The sequence below is a fragment of the Lates calcarifer genome, linkage group LG2 (assembly GCF_001640805.2).
Source record: "Lates calcarifer isolate ASB-BC8 linkage group LG2, TLL_Latcal_v3, whole genome shotgun sequence".
Taxonomy (NCBI): Eukaryota; Metazoa; Chordata; class Actinopteri; family Centropomidae; genus Lates; species Lates calcarifer.
The window spans coordinates 19,153,110-19,175,001 of NC_066834.1; the positions used below are offsets into that span (position 1 = coordinate 19,153,110).

The 21,892-nt window shown below is 42.1% G+C and overlaps 1 protein-coding gene across 1 annotated transcript; it reads right to left on the bottom strand.

Moving 5' to 3' along the window:
- Positions 1-374: 374 nt before the first annotated feature.
- On the bottom strand, positions 375-21,203 carry LOC108897686 (bifunctional glutamate/proline--tRNA ligase-like). Its single transcript, XM_018697426.2, is given in 36 exon segments — positions 375-1,426; positions 1,664-1,728; positions 1,834-1,912; positions 2,788-2,948; positions 3,085-3,258; positions 3,482-3,679; positions 3,880-4,035; positions 4,194-4,295; positions 4,421-4,500; positions 4,645-4,717; positions 4,865-5,074; positions 5,169-5,220; positions 7,194-7,456; positions 7,538-7,768; positions 7,872-8,096; positions 8,716-8,931; positions 9,175-9,363; positions 9,468-9,641; positions 9,998-10,069; positions 10,071-10,116; positions 10,243-10,355; positions 10,448-10,655; positions 10,744-10,880; positions 12,387-12,497; positions 16,346-16,405; positions 16,661-16,745; positions 16,858-17,091; positions 17,210-17,381; positions 17,474-17,666; positions 17,828-17,954; positions 18,048-18,142; positions 18,248-18,384; positions 18,472-18,628; positions 18,719-18,818; positions 19,083-19,167; positions 21,053-21,203. Coding segments are annotated over 36 exon segments (4,974 nt in total). The 5' UTR covers positions 21,096-21,203; the 3' UTR covers positions 375-1,275.
- Between the last annotated feature and the right edge of the window lie 689 nt (positions 21,204-21,892).

The following is a 21,892-nucleotide window of genomic DNA, read 5'->3' on the forward strand; positions in this document are numbered from 1 at the left end:
AATGTCTAAAGGCTAAAAAAATCTCTGACCTTTACCCTGTGCTAGCACGTTGTGTAGCCAGCGTTAAGTACCACAGTGTTACCGTGTTATTTTGAAAATCTAAACAGGAAGTGTCATTTTTTTCTGTTGGCGAGACAAGGCTGAGTATTATGTAACCAAGGAGGCTCGCTGTTAAATGCATTATGAAGTTACTTCATTGCATACTGTGAAACTTAGTGGTCAGTGCAACGCAATGATCCATTAAGTGTTGTAATCTGATGGTACAGTTCATGTATAGATTTTAAAGTAAAACCAATTTTAAATCGACTCGCACATTTAGTTTTCGTTTTTCCTGTTAAAGCGTCTTCCAGGATCAAAAACACACACAGGACAGGTTGCCATGGAAATTTGTTTATTATTACAGACAAGTTGTAGAGAAGTGACAGAGGGCTACATTACTGGCTATTAACCACATACATAGCTCGTCACAGCTTTACACCACTTGGCTCTGGTGGATCTGTAGGATTTGCATTAAGCTGCAAACCATGAGCCACATACTGTAACCAGTCATACGAAGAGAGGAGGGGCGGACAAAGCTTGTGAGAATAACACCCCAACTACAAGCCTGAGTACCCACAGAGTTCCTGAGACAGTTTGGGACTGTTGACAGGGCAACGAGTACTGTTCCCCAGACAGAAGCAGAAGATAATGTTTCTCAGGAATTTTCTTTTTTCCCATCATTTTTCCAGGTTTCAGAAGGCCTAAACCCACTCGATTCATTGATGGTGACAAAAATATAGTGTTAAAAAGAATGGTAAATCTGAAAATTTGAGTTGGGAGTTATAAAAAAATATCACTGACAAAGAGGTTTCCAAATCCACCTGCTACTTTTACTATTTCACTAGTCATATTGAGAAGGACTCTGAAATATTTAATGTTACATTTTGAGGGATTTATTATATCCCATCCTTGTACAAACAACTTCTGGACAGGGTGTGAGAGAAGCAGCACTACGGCCATTTTCTCTCTTAATGGAATTCAAAGAGCAAACATTTTCTTTTGCCTCCACTTCCTTTCAGATGCATTATAATGATGACAACATATGTTAATAATAATAATAATAAAAAAAACTAAACAAAACACCAACGTCCCATTGTAAATCCCACAGTCCAGTCACCTCCACACCCCTATTAACTTAGACACCCACAGGAGATCAGAAAGAAAAGAAACGGAGAGGGTAGGAAAGCTCTTTTCAACTACGATGTTCATCCCCCTTTCAAAGATCAGAGCAGGTTTTCAGTAGCTGCGTCCAAACAGGGTGTAGTACTTGGCAGGCTCCTTACAGCTGACACACGCCTGACCAGGCTGCAGTGTCTTCAGGGGAGAGAAGGGGATACAGAGGCTCTTGGCTCCCATTGATGGTGCGCCAGGCTCCAGGTCCTGGTCCCTGAGAGGAACAAGAGAACAAAAATCTTAAATAATGAGCAAAATGAGGTGAAACTGACTCCGCAGCGCAAAAAAATGCACAGAATGTTTTTGTCTTCAGTGACTGCATGTGGCTTGATGCTTTTTACATACATATATACTGCATATTCAGTGGATAAGTCTGCATCAAATAAGACTTTTGCTCCCTCAAATGGTAGAGCAAAGCACTGACTCTGTCATGTCAGACAGTGAGACGTACTTGGCAGTGGTTTTCTTGATCCCATCCTCGCAGTTAATTTCTCCACAGAACGGGATCTGGACGATCTATCAAGGAAAACAAACATCAGTTATTTACTCTGGTGAAGACAGATATTGAAATGTTTTGCAGAGGGTGTGTGTGTGGGGGGTGGTGGTGGTTATGTTACTCACCTTGCCCTGGTCCAACTCTTTCTGGAACTGTTCCATTGTGTCTGCGGCCACCATGTGACTGTTCAGGTCATCTGAAGCTCTGACAAACACACAGATCACACATTCATCAGTCTTCCTGTATGTTTATGCGTACTGTGTAAGCACCTGAAATTGCCGAGTTTGTATTTTATGCTCAATAACACTTATAACTTGATAGGGCAACAGAACATTACCATTCATGTTTGATATTTCAGCTTTCTGGATGCTTATTAAGCATTTCAATGAGAGACAAAAAGAGTGAGTGCTGCTGTTTGTAGCCTGTTGAGAAATGTTAGCAGAAATTCACACAGGCCAACAGGTGTGACACGGTTCCTACATTCTTACATTCCTACATTCTTATTCTGAAGTATGGAGTAAGGAAAATATATATAGTTACAAAACGTTGAACAATCATAAGGCTTTTAGATGTGTTGCACTGCTGCACAGCCATATTTAGGCACTGAAATAAACATTCTGTTATACAGTAAAATAAACCCATTGTCCCCTTATGCCGACTTCATTTTCTTCAAAAACTACTTCCTCTTCAAAGACATGGTTTAGTTTTTATACTAATCGTGTCGTACTGATCCCAGACAGCTAGGATAAATTAAAAACGCATACAAAATCAACTTGTGTCTTAGGGAGGTTAATGACATATGTGCTGGTGATCAGCAATACAGCTATGCAGTGACATGGTAGCAGAAGTAATGCAAGTGTATTTGATTACATTAAAAACAACCTCCTGATATGGGAATGAGAAATATGTTAATGATTAAAAAGGCTCTAAAATTGTGGTTTCTGTTTGTCTGTTTCGTACGACACTGAAGCCCAGATTATTAAAATTCTTTCAGTGGGATTTAGAGACACTACACAAAGGCCAGTGTCAGCCAAGTGTAGTTTAAAAGCCTGATCCTGGTGTGTGGTGCTGTATCTTACTTCTTGAACAGGTTGTTCTGGATGTCCTCCAACATGGAGGCCAGTCTCGTCTGCACCTCTGCCTCTGGGACTGTCACCTTTGCGCCCGTGTCTCTCCTCACTGCGATGCACTGACGCTGCTGCATGTCTTTAGGGCCGACTTCCAGACGAATAGGAACTCCCTGGATGAGAGAAATAAACCTACTGTCATACGTGTTTATCATGCAACCATTTGTTCCGAAGTGATCGCTGACTTTAATCCACTACATCAAGTTAAACTATTAATTCTGCTCCTTTTATTCTCATGCTATCAATGACCTTGAGTTCCCAGTGGTTGAACTTCCATCCTGGAGAATAGTTATCTCGGAGGTCAGTCTTCACCCTGATGCCAGCATCCTGCAACCTGCTCAGGTATTTAGAGCACTGGGCCAACAGGGCCTCCTTCTCTGCCTCTGGTAGGGAGGCAGTGATTCCACATGGGATGATGACAACCTGGGAAAGAAAGAAGTTTTAACTAGGCAGTATACGCTATATTTTCTCTGAGTACGATTATATGATTATCATAGCTTGGTGGTTTGTTCTTCATCAGTTCTTTTACTTCATATAAAAATAGAAGAACAGGATGGAAAAAAGTAGGTGTCCAGTACACACTTGTGAGCTTGTAAAGATCAAGTATATCTACTGCATTTCCATGTCTGTGTGTGAGTGACTCTACCTGCTGGCAGGCGACCCTGGGTGGCAGTACGAGTCCCATGTTGTCTCCGTGGACCATGGTGAGGACACCGATGGTCCTGGTTGTGATTCCCCAGGAGTTCTGGAAAGCCAGCTGCTTCTCGCCAGGTCTCTTTGGATCCTCAAACACGATCTCAAACATCCTGGAGAAGTTCTGGCCAAGATGGTGGGATGTAGCGCCCTGAGGAAGCGTGAGGAAATGATACTGGTGAGATACCTTGCGGATTAAAAGACCCTGAATCACTATCTGTTTCTCCTTATTAGTGATCTAAATTTTAATCTAATCTAGTGTTGAGATTTACAAATCTCATCTTTCATCTGCTGGCCTCAGTGTAACTGCATGAGCGGGAACAGGTGAATGAATCCAGTACACCAGTATACCTGAATGGCTCGGCCGCTGGCAGAGATGAATGCCTCCACAGTGGTGGTGTAATCTCCTCCTGCAAACTTCTCCTTCTCTGTCTTCCTCCCCTTGACCACAGGGATCGCCATCAGCTCTTCATACACCTTGGCGTACAGATCCAGGATCTGAAGCACCTACAAACGTGTGCGCACACAATAACTTACTGTTTGGTCTTGTAAAACAAAAAAACAAAACTACCTTTCATGCTGTGAAAGTACTACATGTGCAGCATTTCTATCATCATTGCATCTCTGCACTGATACATGAGGATCAGGGTCTGCAGGTCTGTTACCTCCTCAGCTGCCTCCTCTTTGGTGGCAAATGCTGTATGTCCCTCCTGCCACAGGAACTCTCTAGTCCTCAGGAAGGGCTGTGGGTGTTTGAACTCCCATCTCTAAAGGGAGGAGTAGGGGAGGGAGAAAGAAGAGAGAAAACACTTCAGCGATTGTAAATGCCTGTAATTACTAAAAAATGGATTGATGTGGATTAAGATGGTATAGATCTGACTGGATTACTTACCACAACATTACACCACTGGTTGAGTTTGATTGGCAGGTCTCTGTGGGACTGGACCCATTTGGCGTAGGCCGGGTACATCACTGAGGTAAACAAAGCAGCAAAACCACACCAACAGCTTCATTACATACAATATAAATGTTTTACAAACATGTAAGATACTGTACATGTTCAGAGTGTCTATCAGTGAGTCCACAGTGAGTCCACTAAAGCACTGTGATTCAGACCTGTCTCACTGGTGGGTCTGACGGCGATGGGCTCTGCCAGCTCTGTTTTTCCTGACCGGGTTACCCAAGCAACCTGACAAAGACGACATCACCACCATTAATGCATTGTTAACATTGTGCAGTCTTAGCATTATATTACATACTTATTGTTGTTTACTTTCTTTATTGCTACAATTAATGTTTTCTCCCCATTATTTTCTTTCAACACAGTCTTGTTTACCTCTGGAGCAAAGTCAGCAATGTGGGACTTTTCCTTCTCAAGAGCGGCCTGAGAGACGAACATGGGGAAGTAGCAGTTTTCCACACCCAGTTTCTTAATTTCACGATCGAAGAAGTCCTTAATAGCCTCCCAGATGGAGTAGGCCCAGGGTCGCAGCACGTAGCAGCCGCTAACATCATAATACTCAATCATCTCTGCTTTAGTGATGACCTGGAGAGGAACAGTAATATCACAATGAAATGCAATTTCTTATTATTTTTATTTTCTGGAAGTAGAAAACAGGACCTGTGTTTAATTAACTCACCTGAGAGTACCAGTCAGCCAGGTTCTCCTCTTTCTTGGCCTCCAAGCCCAATCTGACAAGAGGAACAACTAGGTTAGTGTGGAACACTTTAGAAAGTCTAAATGCATGTTAAGCTGTTTCTGGACATCTCTTTTGAAATTTTATTTTAGATCCAAAGTCTGTTTTACAGTTTTTAACTGTTCTCTACTCAAGTCGTTTTATGATCTTATCAATGGAAGAACATCTGAAATCGTGAAGAAGCACTGCCCAGATAATGACGACAAAACCAAAAACACCACCACAAAAACTGATATGTCAAGTCATGCCTGCTTAGTTAGTCTACTCTTCAGGTGTATCAAGGTGCAGGTCCAGTGATCATTACTCCTGAGTGCATTAAAACAACAGACACACAGCTATTCCCAACCAAATCCGCCATGCACAGCAACCAAACCAGTTTTCTGCGGTTCACTGACAAAACACTAAGACAGAGCCACACCACAAGAGCAAAATGATTATCAGTGTTGATCTGAGGAACAAAAGTTATTTTCTGTACTTTTTGCATCTTAAATAAAAAACAAAACACACACACTTTACAGCAAATAAACTTTTTGCCCTCAGCAGGTCTTCAAAATCTAAATTTCAGAGGTGCTAACGTGCCAGAAAAGAGCCATGCTAGCAGCTTAGTGAGGCTGTACCATTCTGACATGCTCAAAGGGATGATGCTAATACGCTAAAGCTAAGCTGGTATAAAGTTTAGTGTGCTCACAATCTCAGTTTAGCGTATTAGCAGCTGAGACCGATGAGAACAGGTGTTTGTTACTGAATATTTGATCATAAACTGAAGTGAGATGTTGACCCGATGGTGGCGCTAAAGGAGAAGTCAGCTGATCACCAAAGTCATTAGGATCCATCCTCTGGACACTATGGATATTTGTACTGAATGTCATAACAATCCAACCAAAAATACTCAAGATATTTGAACTAAAAGGTAAAAATGTAAAGCTTGTTTTGTCGACAGAGAAGAAGTCAGAAATAATCAACACCAACAGGGTTCATCCTCTGGGGATCATAAATCTGTACTAAATGTCATCTCAGTTCTCACAGGAATTGCTGCCACAAGCAAAGTGGTGAACTGACAGACTGGTTGAGCTAAGCTGCTAGCATGGCTAAAAACCTGAATATACATGATTAGTAAAGCCAGCAATCAAATCTATCCTCAAGGTTGACAGCAGACAACAGGCACTGATCAAGCAAATGAAAATCACACCAACCATTTAGACTCACCAAATCTGATTAAAAACCCTCTTCAGTCGTTAAGCTACGGCAGCAGAGACTTGTGCTTATGGATGCTTCATCTTCAGTGTCCAAATAACAAATCCAAGTATGTGCCTCTGTCCCCACAATGCTCCAGTATCAATTTTAAGGCTAAAATATTTGACCAGTGGCATTGTAATGTCTTGGCAAAACAAGCCAGCCACTGTACGTTAAGTGTTGTATGGTTGCAATTCAACCCCTCTATACAAAACAAAGCATCTTCCTGAGGAGGCATCTTATTCAGCTAACTATTAATGTGTCCATTAAAACAGATTTCTTAGAAGACAGTTCAGTATGAAGACATTTTATTGAGGCAGACTCAGACATTCTGATTCTGTAGGTCAATTTCAGCCAAATAATTTCCACTACAACCAACTGTAACTGCTTGTATCCATGCTTTTCATTCAGACCTACGTGGGCTATGTGCAACACACGGGCTGGGAGAAATATGACCACCAGTCTGAACAGTGAGGGGGACCACAATGAAAGAGTGAACAGGTTTAGAAATTGTAAGAGAAACATCAAATCACGACAGAAATTCAAAGAGTTCAACGCAGAAAAGATTACTTCAGATGCAAAAAGTAAAAGAAAACTTTGTTCCTCAATATTTTCACAATGATGGCCATAGTGTTTATTGTAATTAGGATTACCATTTTAACCCAAATCCTTAAGTCTGGCTCTAAAGAACGTCTGGGTCTACTTCTCTCCTTTCTCGTCTCCACAGTGTCTCACCGTGTTTGTTTCTTGGATCCTTGACCTTCTCCTGAGCCTCCTGCTCCTCCTAAGGATTCCTTGCCTTGACCGGCCTTGTCTCCTTTACCCTTCTTGCCTCCTCCTCCTCCCTGTTTCTCAGACTTATTCTCCTTCTCCTTGCGGTTTTTGTCCTCTCCCCCAGTAGCTCCAGAGGCAGCCACTGGTTTGTAGTCCTCTCCAGTGAGCGTCTTGTATTTGCTCTTCAGGTCCAGCAGAGTCTTCACGGCTTCATCCACCTGATCCTGAAATGGAGGGAGAGTTGTTTTTTTTCCCCCTCTCCACTACAAGCTATACTGTATTCCAACCTGTGCTTAGTTCCTTACCTTGGGTGCCTTCTCAGACTTTAACTTTCTCACCAGCTCCCCCTGTTGGGCCACCTGTGAGAACAGCTCCTGGGCCTGTGGAGAGGAACTGGACTGGGTTGAGGAAGAGATGGATTTCGTACTGGCAGGGCTAGCTGGGGCTTGCAATCCTGGTTTGTATTCCTGTCCGGTCTGCTGTTTGTACTCTGCCTTTAGAGCCAACAGCTGTTTCACTGCGGCATCTACCTGATCCTGATGAACAGCCAGCAAGAGGAAAACCATTTAGTTAAAGCAGCGATAAACAAATACAGGATTATTAAACGTTACAAAAGAGAGAGAAACTCTATATTCCCACCTTGGGGGCTTTTGCAGCCTTCAGTTTCCTGACCACTTCTCCTTGCTCTGCAACCTTCTCATAGAGCCCGGTGGCAGCAGGGGCAGGGCTGGTACTGTTCTGGGCTGGGGCAGGGGCAGGGGTTTTCTGAACCGGGGCAGCTCCAGGCTTGTACTCTTGGCCTGTGACCTGTTTGTACTCGGCCTTCAGGGCGAGGAGCTGCTTCACAGCTGCATCAATCTGGTCCTGGAGAGACAAGAAGGATACTGTCACTCAGTTCACTGTAGTTTCTATAATCCTCCACATGTGCACAATAAAATATTAGGACTGGGAAAAAATGTTGCAATAATATGTGATTTTAAAAATCTTAATACTGATGAGGAGAGCCACTTGTTTAAGCATATAATGCAGAACTTTTTTCATCATCACTGATGCTGAATTTGTCGCTTTTTAGAGGGGGTCCGACCATCTGTTGATGCCCACACCAGTTATTGTTAATAGCCACAAAGTTATTATTATTTATGGGGTACATTCTTTAATATTTATACGTTATAAATGTCAAAGTACATTTCCTGCTCAGTCACATCATTGAGACTATAAAAAGTGATTTAAAACGTGAAATATCTACATCACAACCTATGATGATGTCTTCAAATGTCTTGTTTTGTCCAACCAACAGTCGAAAAACCAAAGTCATTAAAACTTGGACTCATATAAACACAAGAAAGGAAAAGAAAGCAAAAGCAAACAATTAATATTTGGGAGGCTGAAACAAGAGAATTACTCAAACAATGAATCAATTCTCAAATATGCTTTGGGCTTTAATAAGCCCTATTCTCTTCTGTGTACTGTTACATCTGGATACCTTGGGGGCTTTCTCAGACTTCAGTTTCCTCACGACCTCGCCCTGTTGTGCAACACGCTCATAAAGGTCAGAAGAAGAGGACGAGTTGGTTGCAGGTTGGGGAGCAGGGGAGGTGGCGGTGGGCGGGGCCATCCCTGGTTTGTACTCCTGACCGGTCAGCTTTTTAAACTCTGCCTTCAGAGCGAGGAGCTGCTTCACTGCACCATCAATCTGGTCCTGGTACCATCAACAAACCAGCTTGTTGTTGCAGGTAGTTAAGGATAAACTTGGCATGCAAATGGCATGCAGATATGAGAATTTACTCGACAAACTCATGATGACACGAAAAATGACTGGACAAATCACTCGAACGAACGGACAAATGACTTGAGGTGTGATGATTGGAGGGACGGATGCGGACGCAAACAGTGATCGGACGGGTTGTGGACATGATTGGTGATTGGACAAGTGTCCAGGTACCTTAGGCGCCTGCTCTGCCTTCAGTTTCCTGACCAGTTCACCCTGCTGGGCAACACGGGTGAATGGACAGGAGGTGGTGTCTGCTGGGGATGTGGCTGGGGCTGGAGCTGAGGTGGGAGGAGCTGGAGCTGAGGTGGGAGGGGCCATGCCTGGCTTGTAGTCCATGCCTGTCTGCTCCTTAAACTGAGCCTGCAGACAGAGGGAGGGAGAGAGAAAAATTATATGCGAATTGTTTAAATAATAACACCTCTCTCTATTTAGACTTTATTTTCTTTTAGTTATAGCTGATGCACCTTTAGAGAGAGGAGCTGCTGAACTGCCTTGTCCACTTCATCTTTAGGGGCTTTGGCAGCCTTTAGCTGGCGGACGGCTTCACCCTGAGCTACAATGCCAGAGAACAGGTCACCAGCGGAGGTTTTGGCAGGTGCTGGGGCAGAGGCTGAGGCAGCCTTGGTGGGGGTGGCAGGCTAGGACAAGAGGCAAGACAGATTTACAGATTGAGAGGAAGGGCAAGAAATGAACAAGTGCCAGTTTATCTCAGACATCAAAGACATAAGTGCAGGTTCATTTTAGCTTTTTGTGATTGAAGACTCTACTACTACTCTTTCAATTTGGGCTCTACAGTTTAGATTAATAATCTCACTCCCATAACTAATAAATGCCTGGAAACTAAAGATCACAGTGCACTAGTTTCTAAATAATTAACAGGGCAGAGCAAGTTCAACACTTTGTACAAGTCTGATTTGGAGATAAAATAAAAGAGACAGCTCATTGGTATATAATTAAAAAACACCTGAATGGAATTTTCTTCAAAAGCACTCACTGTGTTACTGGAGGCCTGACTCTTGCTCTTGTCCTTGGATCCGGCAGTCGGCATCTCCTTGGTGTGACCATCCAGGAATGTAGAGCAGGACACAGGGGCTCTCCTTGCAGCTGTTAGGACTACAGATGTTAAACACAGTTAGATGCAGACAGTACGCTAGCTAGATGAAAACTGTTATAGTACTGAGCACTACCAGGTGTGGTTTGAACAAACAAACAAACAAACAAGCAGGTCCTTTCCCTCACCTGACTGGCTCATAGGGCTGGTCGCAGATGTAGAAGCCTCGTCTCTGGAGCTGGATGATGTCGCCTTTCTTCAGGTTCTTCAGACAGGGATCTCCAAGCATCTTCTCCTCCAACTGAAAGAGTGAAACAGTCAAGACCAAAGCAAATGTACTGTATGCGCACAGACATGTCAGATAAGGCAGAGAGCACACACTGCTGAACAGACCTTGCTGTTTTTATTGATGTATTCTTTGAAGTCATCATCTTTGGTGATGACAGCTTTGGAGATCAGAGGCTGGTAGTTGATGCAGATGGTGGGCAGGAGGGGGGCGCTGTTTGTTTCGGCCAGCCACGTGATCTTTGTCGTCTTCTTGTAGTCCTTGTTGTCCAGGTTCAGACGTGCCTCCATTGACACAACCTTTCCATCAGCCCCTCTGAGTGGTGAGAGAGGGTGGAGAAACGTGTCATTAGCATGTGATTGCGCTGTCGTGTTAACTGCTCTGCTGAAACGATCATACGTACTTGTTGATCTTTGTGATGATGAGGTTGCCCCAGTTGATGAAGGTGACCACCTCGCCCTCTGACAAGGTCTCAGCATCCGCTCCTTCGATTAGAACACGAGGTCCATACCAGACCTCCTTCATGCCCACCTCTGTGTTCTGGACCAGCACAGAAAATGACTTCAGCGATAAAGACAACTGTGGTACTGAGTTAGTGATTACTACAACTTCTAAAAGCTCCATGTGTCCAACACTACAGCACAGTGTTTTGTAACCAACAATCACTGAATTGAATCTCTATTCAAATCACATGCTGATACAGATATTACATCAAGTGGCTTCTTCTCGGAAGAAAAACAAGAAACACACTATACTCCCTTATACAAGGCTTTGGGAGCCCTGCAGAGCTCAAAGGACCATAACAGTGGTTTGTCTCCATTAGCCCAGCAAATCCAGTGTGCATACAAATAACATTATTGACAACTATTCCTCAACTCATGTAAGTGGTGCTGACATTTTTAAATGCGTTTTGTCATATCCTCCTAGGGCTGATTGATTTAAATTCATTAAGAGGACTATCAACATCAACTTGTGGAGACTCTAAAGTTGCTCAACATAGCTGATGCATCATAATGAAACACACATCCACACTGGTATTTTTATAGTTACTTAACATAATAGAGTGAGCTGTGAACTCTGACATGAGATGCAATTATGTGTTGATGTGAAGATCTGATGGTGAAAGTTCTCCCTATTACTACACAATAATGTTGCATGTAATATAAATGATTATCAAACATGACAGTTTATTACTTGGTAGTCAATTGTAACAGAGTGGAAAAGGCTGCATTCCTCTAGGTCAGATGTGCATTCCCACTGGAAGATTAGGGCTGATTGGCAGACTTCCAGTAAGGGCTGTAGCTTCCTGGAGTTATTTTGTCACAACAAAGGTATGTCTAGTGATTTACTCTCATGATGTTAAAACAAAACAGACCATTACAGAGCTCAGGAGGTCTGAAATATCCTGAGGACTGTAAGACTTCAGTTTGATTTAAATTACAGCTCACCTCATTTATAGACTACTGAAAGAAAAGACAGCAGTTTAAACTAGTAATCATATGTATTAGGCATGGGGCAGTTACCAGTTTCAAGGTATACCATGTTTGAAAAAGTGAAAGTTTAAAAAACCATTGATCTTTTCTATCACATCGTTCCTACAATATTTAATGTTTATTTAATGTTCCAAACATTCTGTGTTGTTTAAAAATAAAATGGATTATGTTCAGGAAAAAAATGATTTTCTTACCAGGCATGTCAAATTAACTCATTTTAGAGCTTTAATTGCAATACTGCGGAACTGTTTCATTTATGTTTAAGATTATCATACAATCAGGCCCATGCCTAAAATGTATGAAGTTATGGAGAACCAGGTGTAGAGTGGTCCTTAACCAAAGTATCAAGGTACACCTGTGGAGTGTAGTGAATCAGTCTGAGCTACAGAGAAGGAAATGGTACTGAGGCGAGCAGAGGAAGGAAGGGATGGATCGAACATGGGCCTCTGGAACCAACAGACGGCAGCTGGTGGTGGAGCTGTGGCCAAATAATTCAATCCACACAAGAGCAGTGAATGTAACTGCACTGAGCATTGAAAAATAAAACTCTAACCTTAGGGTGTTTGGCCACTTGCTGCATCTCCTCTTTAGCCTCTGGGACGGAAACAGGAACCACATAGGAGGTGGATAGAGCTGTGTATCTGGGAGCTACTGGATCAATAACCTTACACACACAGAGACAGACAAACAGACAGACAAAGACATACACACACAGACACAGACACACACAGATCAGTAAAAGAAGGCTGGTACTTTCTGACAGTCTCTAGTAATGAAAGGACAAAGCAGAAAAATGATGCAGCTTCATTCAAAACATAAAAACACCCTGACTTAATGAGAGACAAATGAAAAAACAAAACAAAAATCAGACTCACAACAAGAAAGGCTAGTGGAAAAAGAAATGCCGATTTCATGAGCGAGTCATGACTGTATGCAGGTCAGGAAAACAAGCTTTTATTCAGCTGCTTATTCAGCCGCCATCCTATTTTTTCTCTTTCACTATTTTACCAGCCAGCTTGAGGGAGTAGGAGCCACATCACCCCAGCAGGGGCAGTGTTGTTTAGATGATACCAGAAGATCACAAACAAGAGTTGCTACAGTATCCAGGGTTTTCCTTAAGTACCGGCTGTGGGCCAGATGGCTCTCTCACTTCATATCATGTCACGGTCACTTTTTTTGACATTTTAACTATGATCGTGAACTGGGTGAAGGATTGTTGTCATCTGACATCTGCTCCCAGTAAAAACCTCCTAAACAACTGACACTGAAGGAATCCTAACCTACAAACAAGCTGATTATTAGCGGCAGCTCAGCTAACAGCCTGCAGCCCCTTACTGACATCCTGTGTCCGCTGAAGAACGCCGTTAATACAATGTTTTAATTATCGGGTCTTTGTTTTGGAGAGGAGGAGACCTCTGAGTATCACATTTAAAATATCCGTGTTTTAGTCATTACTGATCAACATATTTCAGGTCCTACATCAGAAGCTGCAAATTTATCTTTTGTGATCTTTTCCACAGTAAGGTGACAGTTGTTACAGGAACAAAACATGTTGAAGGTCTTAGTGATCAGACAGGCTGGGGAGAGTCTGACAGTGACCTTTGACCTCCTCACTAAAGGGTGCTTGAAATGTTAGTGATTTAGGAAATAAAGCATGAAGCACTTATGAAATCTCACATAAATGTTAAAAGATGTTAAGTTAAGTGGATGTGGTCAATAAATAAAAAGGAAACTTCTCAGCTGCTCACTCAAAAGCTGCAATGGACTCTAAGGATGAAAGGAAGGGAAGAAGATGGAGAGGAGGACATAAACAGGGGGAGGATTTGGACCAGGTGTGAATGTTCAGGGACAGTTTAACTTTACATTATGAAGTTTATGTAACCAGTTTGTTTCCAGATTTAAATCTACAATTGGAAAATCCCTCTGTAAAATCCAACCATATTACTCCCTGGTTTTAAATCAGCCTAAATCACGGGGTGGGGTGGGGGGATCCTGTCCACTACCATAACATCCTGGTGTTATTTTTCTTCTTTCTACATGCATTAGTTTTGCAAGGTTTCTGCTGCGTTAACCTAATTCAATCCAAGACTTTGTATGACCTGTTTAATACCACATAGAAGGAAATTTAGCACCTGTTTCACAATCACATCGGTCGAAGATTAATGGAAAGCAAACATTAAAGCCTACAATTATTTATGAACTACATTAATTTATTGACATTTATATCTCAGTTTTGTCAGTACTTCAGTTCAGAGCCTCTGTATTTAGTAACTGTTAATATTTCTTGCTTTAAAGTCACAAGACTACATTAAGACCACAAAGCTAGGTAAAACTACCCCAAAGAGACACAAAACAACTAAGTGATTGCACCGGATGCAGATAAGCAGCAGATATATTGATGGGCAGATTTAACTGTTAAATAAATATCTAATTGTTTATTTCAACTAATATTACTGTCTAAAGCAGGTTATAAAAACTTCTAGGACTTATGAACGTCTTCCTGAGAGTTTTTTTTTTTTTTAAACCAAACTAAATTCAGTGTTTTTTAAAATTAGGTCCTGCAGATACCTTGTTATGACAAAAGTCTGGTCCACGTAATTACAATATAAAACTGAATCCACTAAATGTCTCTTCAAATTAAAAAGTAAGTAAGTGAGGAGAGTAGCACGTGATAAAAGCAACAAGTTGGTTTAAAAAAAAGGTGGGGTCTGAACCTGGGAGCTGCCTTTATGCTTCTCAGTACTTTTGTTGACAGGTAACTTAACATGAAAACCATATTTATACTATATATACTCTGATATTGTATATGATTGGCTGGTAAAATAGTGAAGGCTGCAGTTGGATTATCAGGTAAACCAGCCCATGATGAAAGCAGAGAGGGAAGGGGGTGAAAATGAGGAAGAGGAGGAGGAGGTGGAGGAGTACCTTCACACAGCTAATTGGCAGCTTGGAAACAGAAGAGTGAGATGCTGTTTAATGTCAGATATAAGGAGGGAGGAAGAGAGAGAGGATAAAGGTAGAGACACATTTACATAGAATGGACTGTTTACATAGTTTCCCCTCATCATTACAACCTTCCTGTTTTTGTTCATCTCTCATACTCTATCTGTAGCCAAGCCCTATTTTTTTTTTTTTTTTTTGCCTGTCACTCTTTTCATTTCAGTCTGGGCTGTAGAAATGTCCCATGGTTAGGTTAGTCAACCAATGACTCACAATCTATCTATCAGTAATCATGGGTATTCCAGGCCTGTGCTCTTTGAATTCAGAAGTATTGGACCAATTAATTTTCCCCATCTACTGTTACAGGAACACTTTAAATACTGACAAGTTGACATGAAAGAACGTTGAAGGCATGAAACTGTCTGAAGAGGGCAGGGAGGAGCGGCATGATCATGCATATGAAGCCCTTTGCAAAAACAGAAGCAGCTGTTAGTTCCTACATCTAAACCTGAGGCCAAATGTTACCATTATGACGTTGTGGAGAATCCTATTGAGGTGAGTCTGTATTCAGCCCCACCAATGAAAACTCAAGTAAGACTAGTCTGTTGTGATGTTGTGAGGAGTATAAAATCTATGTTTTAAACTGAGGTCTGGATCTCACTCATCAACCTGACTTGGGGGATGAAGCAGCAAGTGCCAGCGAGGAAAAACCACACAGAAGAAGCAACACTGATGTCCAGACAGATGGAAAAAAAAAAGGGGGGGGGGGGGCGTCAAACATGAACACAAACAAACAACTGTGGGGCGTGAGATGGAGCAGCTGGTTTGGATTTCAGGGACTGTTTTCGGTGTTACTGCGGATGATATGGCGAGTAATGGTGGGGTAATGACAATCAGGGAAAGAGGTGGCAAAGCAAAGGGCTGAAACGGAATGAGAAGAGCAAAGCAGAAAGAAGCCATGCCAGCAGTGAACCCACAGGCAATTCTCTGAACCTCTGTCAATCACAGGCTTCAGCCTTTAAGCCTAGTCACATATTCATGCATCACATTTTACTCGGATCCCTTCAGGGTTTGTGGTTGTAACTGACCCGAACATCAGTAGTGGTAAAAGTGAACCTGATAGATAAAATGACTCTGCCTTTACCCATGAACACTCTTCCTCTAACACACAAACTAGGTTTTACTGTAGGCTCTTATACTGCAAAGATAGCTCAGTAGATAAGCTCTAATTAAGAGCTTTTTCTACATATCTAACTATGCTGCTGTATGGAGAAGTGAAGCTCTCATATAGGCTGAGCTCAATCCATTCACTTGTTTACAAATGGGGGGGGGGGTCATTAGGTGATCAACAAATCAGCCACCACATTTATTTCTTTGTATCTGTATTAAACTGCACATTGGTAGGAGACAGAGTGGTCTACAGTCATATCAATTGTAATATTTTTATGTATTTATACAGCTGCAGCAGAGCCAAACAAGCCTCAATAAAACAAAGTCAAAAAATTCTACATCAAAATCACCGGGTTCAGACAATCAGACCTTGGTGCGAGATGACAAAGAGGAAAAATTTACCTTCTTATTGAAGGCCCAGATCTTGTCCCACTCCATGTTCACCACAGACCTCGATCCTCCCTAAAAAGAGGAGGATTACAGAACAACGAAATATTTTTTAAATCAACCACAGTTGAAGTATTGATGTGTTAATCCTGAAAAACAAGTAGAGAGTTGAAACCATGATCAGCTTTCATATGACTGAATGAGAGCTAATCATCAATCAAGTTTATGTCTTTTTGCTCAGAGAACATCAAAATCTGGATTGGTTCTTTTTTTAGTTTATATTTTATCATGTGTAAGTGTAGGAAATTAAACTGTGATAATTAGCTGTACCTGCGCTGCTATGAACTGTTTCAGACCCTCAACAGTCATTCCTCTCCTCAGGACTCCTCTGACAGTGGGGAAGCGAGGATCGTCCCTGGAGGGAGAGGCAAGAGAGAGAGTCAAAACAGAACATGGGTGGTAGAGAGGAAAAACATAACGTGAAAGGAGGAGGAGGAGGAATACCAGGGGGATTTATCTAAACCTACCATCCATCGACATATCCCTGGTCGACGAACCAGGTGAGCTTCCTCTTGGACAGCACTGTGTTGTTGAGGTTGAGTCTGGCATACTCCCAGATGTACGGTTTCCTGAGGCGCAGGGCATTGATTACCCAGTAGAACTGCTCGTCACGGTCGTGGTACTCGGTGGTCCTAAGAGCGTGGGTCACACCCTCCAAGCTGTCCACGATGGGGCACGCAAAGTCGTATGTTGGGTAGACTCTGGAAGAAAAGACACAAATGACGATTAATATCTGAACAATATTTGAATATTCCAGTAGTGGATACGAATACTCCCGATCTTGTTTTTACAAATCATTACGGCTAATTAGCCAAGTACCTGTAGGTGTTTCCAGTGCGGGGGTGGCTAGTGTTCTTGCAGCGGTAGAGGGTGGGGTCTCTCATACAGCCGTTGTTGGACTTCATATCAATCTTGGCCCTCATGCAGCAGGTCTGACCGAACTCTGTTCCAGCTTTCATCTCGGACCACATCTTCATGTTCTGCTCCACCGCTACAGAGAAGAAAGAGTGCATGTTAAAGCTTCAGACAGTTGAGAAATTTGCAAATTATAGCTACAATATTAACTGTGATTGGTAATCATACTGTTATTTCTGCACTGAGACTCAACGCGCTGCTCCCTCTCCTGCTTCATCTGCTCAGGAGGGGTGTTGTCAATGTAGGCCTTGCCCTCGGCGAGCAGCTGTTCAGCAAAACGCATTATGGTGGGAAAATGGTCGCTGGTGTAGGTGAACTGGTCTGGGTGAATCTGAAGCATGGCAACATCTTCCAAGATCACCTGCGGAGAAGCAAAGACAAATAAAAATAAGAACAGAAACTCATTTTATTGGTCATTTTTTCATCGTTTTCAGTTTTTTGCAGGTAGTTTGGAAATAATGTGACTAATTCACAACTTTCATTTCTGTTTATCTATTTCCTCTGAGGACTTGGATGTCTCACCTTCTCAAAGTCCTCCTTTTCCTTCTCAGGGTTGGTGTCGTCGAAGCGCATGATGAGTTTGCCTTTAAATGTCACCTGGTAGTGCTGGTTGAGCAGAGCAGCCTTGGCATGGCCAATATGCAGGTATCTAGCCACAGCGAGAGAGAAAAATGTCCCTGATAAGAATGAATCATTAGTGATCTAATAATAATTGTTTCCTAAACTCCAGATCAGGCCTTACCCACTGGCCTCAGGAGGGAATCGAACCACCACCTTGCCCATCTCAGCTCCTGGCAACTCCACAAACTTTCCAACATCCTGCTTCTTCTCATTGGACTGTTGAACAGAGACACAGTGAGTCAGGAATATCTTCTCATTTTCCTTCTTGTTTATTCTGTATAAAGCTTCAGTTCAACCTCAACTGGCTGAAATTATACTTACATTGGATTTGTTCATTGGAGCTTTCTTGCTGGCATACTTGTTGCCCACAGCGGTGAAGGGAACCTGTGAGCTCAGGAACGAGAACCAGCGACTGATGTGGGAGAAGGATTTTCCCTGGCTTGGCCATTCCTCATGACCTACACAGAAAACAACCGCAACCTGTAGCGCAGCATTTCACTGGTTTAAACTGCAGGATTTCCACACTGATCCTGACTGGTACTGACCTTTGAGGGCGGCCCAGATGGCGAGATCAGCCAGAGTGAGAGCGTGTCCGACTAGGAAGGTCCGCAGGGAAAGGGCCAGATCCAGTTCACGCAGCGCCACGGGCAAACCAGGCTGACCACACAGACGCCGAGCACTGAACTCCAACCAGTGGTCGACCTGCCGACACCGGACAGGAATCTCGAATGAGAGGAAAGAACCCAAAACTGCTGCGAAATATCTCAAATACACACAAACACACACACACACCTCAGTCTGCTCCATCATGTTGGTTCCATAGAGGCCGAGAGCAGGCGCCACCCGAGCCAAGTACCGAATGATAGAGTTGGTATCATTGAACTGGACCTCACTGAGGAAGGGACAGAGAGCACAGATGAGATATTTTAGTATTTAAAACATTAAGTGATAAATTACACACCCTCTAATCCTTTAACATAAACATGTTTTCTACATATTCTCGTTTACTTCTTTGGTTCTACACTGCATGTTGAACCTAGGGTTAAACAATATGTAAAAAAAAAATTGCGATTTAATAATATTTTGATTAATTCTCTGGCCCTGGTTGGAGATCAGTTAGATCGCTGAAATTTGATAAAATAATTACATCACATACTCTGAGACGTTAAGGCGAGTGTCTTTGCCTTCTTCCACTGATACCTGCACGCTGCCCTTCACGTGCTCTGCTGTCAGAAGCGCTCCTGCAGGACATGAGGAGGAAATACAGCGTTTGTTAGTGTGCAATTGTGATTCTGGGTTAACGCTGTTGGACAGCCTAAACCAATCAATCACCTTAGATCAGAGAATCTAGAAGTGTTAAGTCAGGGGCGACTGAACATGCCTAAGTTCATGAAAGGCTTCTTCAGGTCATAACAACCATAAACTAGATGAGTGACAATCTCCACAAACATTTTGTGTCAGAGCCAGTTGAACTGGTCCTGTGATGCAAAACACAAGCACCAGTGTTTCAGTTTACTCTACTCTAATCTTCATTTCAGCCTGCTTCAAACAGCTGTGCACTCAGTAACACTGTAGGTTGCTTACCTATAATACAAGTGTTCACTTGAAAACTTTTGTATTGCTTTCATATCATTAAGGGTAAACTGAATTAGCTAAATTGTAGGATCTTCCTGCACAGACAAATCCCTATGGATTTTAAATTACGTCAAGAAATTTATTAGGGAACTCTAACAATCTACATTTTTAACAGAATTAAAATGATAAAATGATGAATATAAAACAATGATTTTTATACAATGAAGATTAATGTCTGGCATTTAAGCAAGAGTTCAAATTCATCTAATCACAGAATCCATTTCCTCCTGGTTTCAACACCCCTCGCTTTCTGTTTGTACCATACACTGGTGTTGCTAATATCTAATTGATCTACCATAACTGCCTGATGGAAGAGCTGCAGAGATGGTTTTACTTTTAGTTTCTTCTGGGTTTGTGATCACCACACCCAGCACTAACCAAGGCTGCCCAGTACTACACTGTCCAGGGGAGGTGCTGGGCAAATGCACCAGAAACAACTGGTGCAAAAAACTAAAATATGCACTCTCCATCCAACACTCCACGTTTCAGGATGCTTGCATCAGCCTGCTGAATTCAATGCTAACAAAAGGTGGCGCTGTTTCATGTGTTTCGTAGCTAATAATACATTAGTTTATTTGAAAGCAAGCCTTGGCCACAGTTTATTGAACATAACGAACTCTCACATATTAGTAAAAATATATCCGGTTGTACGTACACTTAAGCAACATGCAATGGTGTATTTGTCTGAAGCTAACAGAGCTAAGCTAACCGGCGTTAGCTAACGTCAGCGTGTCAGTTGATTCAATATGAAGCGTCATGCCCCTTTGAAGTCTACAATTTGTCCATAATAATTCCCAAGTTCATCAAGACTTTTGCATAAAATGAACCGATATCAGGTGGCTCTAATAAAGAAAGTTCAAAGTGGTTGAGTGTTGTGCAATGTAGCTGCTTTTATGAATTCGAAATTTTAAGCAACTGTCCACATGTTGTTGTTTAGTGAGTGCCACGACAGCATGCTAGCTAGCCTTAGCTCGTTAGCTACACACAGCGTTAGTACACTGTCAAGACCCGCTGGGTTGTAATGTTAAGTACCCTCCCCATTTGAACTTATAAGGACAGACCGACCAACCAGTTTCAATTCATATCTAGGTCATGTTACAGACGTTGCAATTTTGCCAAAGAAATATATAGCTAATTCGCAAATCACGATAATATTTGAGTTTCCCGCACCCGCTATTTGGGCAACTTTCCAAGGAACTGAACTATGCAATCTCATTACAAAATTTTACTTTTATTATTGTTTTTTTCATGCCTGCCGCATTACCCAGAAGATCACATTATCTGCTTCAATGTCTTAATTTTTGGTGAGGTAGCTATCCACTTTTGAATATATGCAAATAAACATTAAATTTGATTATCTTGCAACTGAGTTTGTCTCATTTGTTAGGTTGACACGTAGTAGACTGGCTACCAAACTGTCACCGAGGTCTTACATGCACATCACACGAGGGAGTGAGGGATTTTATTTAACGATCACAGGCTGCAACTCACCTAGAGGCGGATTGCTTGTGTTGATGGTGAGGTTTAACGCCATACTGTAAAATCCTTCTTCCACACAGGTGGTGAAGCCTTTTCACTCTATGAGAGATCCAACTGAAGAAAGACCACACTCCTCAATGACCGCACCACCACCGGAAGAGACCAGTTTTTTCGATGTTTATGATTAACGGTTAACCAGCGACTTGGAGGTGCAACACTGCCCCCAACTGTACAGGAGTACAAATGCCTCACAACTAACACACAAACACAAACAGACACACACACAAGTTTTTGATCTCCCCTTTTTCTCTCAGTCTCTTTGCATGGACAGAGATTCATTCTGATTCTTTACCCTTCTTCAGTCCACAGGGAAAAAACTGACTCAGAGACTAGTAAAATAATAATAATGTATTAACGCTCACCTTGGCCCAGCCTGCAGTTTTCCTGCTTCTGCTCTGTCCATTTAGAATGGAGTTGGAGGGAACTGGCCGAACACTTTCAGTCTCAGTTGCTACTTCCCTCTCCATTTCCAGGCAATCATATGAGTTTGTCTGAGTTGTTTACCATTCACTTAGTGTTTTTTACAGACTTCATATATATTATAATATTTAATATTATTATATTATCATTATTATAGGAAACAAGAACCCAGTTGATCAACCAGATCTGAATCTTTCTGTGGGATAAGAGACATCTCACTCCGTGAGGACTTTGTACCATCAATCTGACTCTTCTTGCCTTAAACACTTTCTAACCCCTTCACTGATGACACCATAACAGGTCTCATATCCAATAATATCCAATAACTTCAATCAAACTTCAAGAAAAATGCAATTTTTTAAAACCAAGTAT